Below are 1,526 nucleotides of genomic sequence, written 5' to 3' on the forward strand. Positions count from 1 at the left end.
TTTTTTGGGGGGCTGGGTGGTAGGCCCCCCAAAAGAGTAAAGAGCTCAAAGAGTAAAAAAACAACTACAATTTGGCATTCCAGCAACACCCAAAGGTCAAGGGAGCTCAGGAAGGAGAATGAGCCCCAAGTTCCCAGGTTTAGGTCCTCGAGAATGAGGCAGACAGGCTCTGGTTAGCTGAACTCGAGACGGGTGTGGTGCCTGCCGGGAAGACAGCCCAGGTGATCAAACAAAGCCCCTAGCCTTGGAACCAGGACACCGCGAGCTCTGTTCTGTACACTCAGAACTGAGGCTGAGAGAACCAAGCTGTCCTGGCCACTCCATTTCCATCTCTGACAGCATCCGCTGAAGTGAAACAGGAAGCAGGTGACACCCAGGTGTCTTCTACCAACAAGCGCTCTTTCTCAGACACATCCTAGGTGCACATCCCCTTAAATAATGGACTCAGACAACCGGGTCAACATCTTAGGGGAAAGCCATCAGCTCCAGCTAGGACTAAAGGGGCTGGTTCCAGTGGCTAGGGCATCCCGACTGGCACAGCCCCCAACTTACCAAAGCTGCAGTTTCACTCTTCGGCCGTCCAGCAGGATGGTGGTCGTCTTGTGATCAATTCCTGGAAAAGAGTCGAGGACATATTAGGTTTGGGGCTAGATGTGTTTCCTCAGCCATCACCCACGACAGAACTATTAAGTATGTGGAACCCTTGCACCGAGAGAGAAAAGGGTTTCTTGTCATACAGTTTCAAATCAACAGGCAGGTTGAGATCTCTGAGGATTCCCTTGGACCCCAGACTGGCCTCCCAGTGGACAGCCACTCAGATTCAAACACTCTGGCATCCATGTTGGTGGCTGTCGGCTCAGTACTTTCCTTGGGTACTTCCCATGTTGGACTTTGGTCATCCCCCAGTGCTGTCTTGAGGATGGGCACTGAGCCAGGAGGGCTGGGTGACCCCATAATGCCCACTTGGACCTTCCATTCTCAAGAACCGCTCTGAATCTCCACAGAGCTATGCACAGCCTGGTGGGTGATGGGTTTGCCACAGTGCCGTAGCCAGCTGGGGGCTCTTCACTCACCCTTTCTTACCTCTGCCCTTTGCTCTGACCATCCTGCCCTGCACACGAAAGCTAATCTCAGCTGTCTCTGAGGGAACAGAGTTAAAACGGTAAGCCTGGCAGGAGGAGTGGGTCCCCCAGGTATTACACTAGGAATGTGAAGGAAATGCAGTCTGGGAGCAGAGAGGAAGATGCCAACTCTGAGTTTGTGTGTAGCCAGGAAGGTAGGCTTGGGGAGCAGCCTCAGATCAGCTGACCTCTAGACTATACACTATGGGCAGTTTTCTAAACTTTCTTCTCAAGCTCATGTGTATGTGCGTGTGTGTGATGCATGTATATGTCCACGCTTGTGCACACATGCATGAGGATGTGAATACATGTGTGTCAAGCATGTGTGAAGGCCAGAGGTTAACCTCAGGTCAGTCCCTCCACCTTATTTTACGATTTTATTTTTAATTATGCGTATGCATGTGT

General features: G+C 51.4%; 1 protein-coding gene across 1 annotated transcript in view; it reads right to left on the minus strand.

The window, feature by feature from the left end:
* Nucleotides 1–1,526, minus strand: part of Rab40b (RAB40B, member RAS oncogene family) — a 32,131-nt gene that overhangs the window by 6,076 nt on the left and 24,529 nt on the right. The window contains exon 2 of the mRNA XM_005350917.2: nt 553–613. Coding sequence (XP_005350974.1) covers nt 553–613 — 61 coding nt within the window. The remainder of the gene's footprint in view (nt 1–552; nt 614–1,526) is intronic.

This window comes from Microtus ochrogaster, chromosome 7, assembly GCF_000317375.1.
Source record: "Microtus ochrogaster isolate Prairie Vole_2 chromosome 7, MicOch1.0, whole genome shotgun sequence".
Lineage (NCBI taxonomy): Eukaryota > Metazoa > Chordata > Mammalia > Rodentia > Cricetidae > Microtus > Microtus ochrogaster.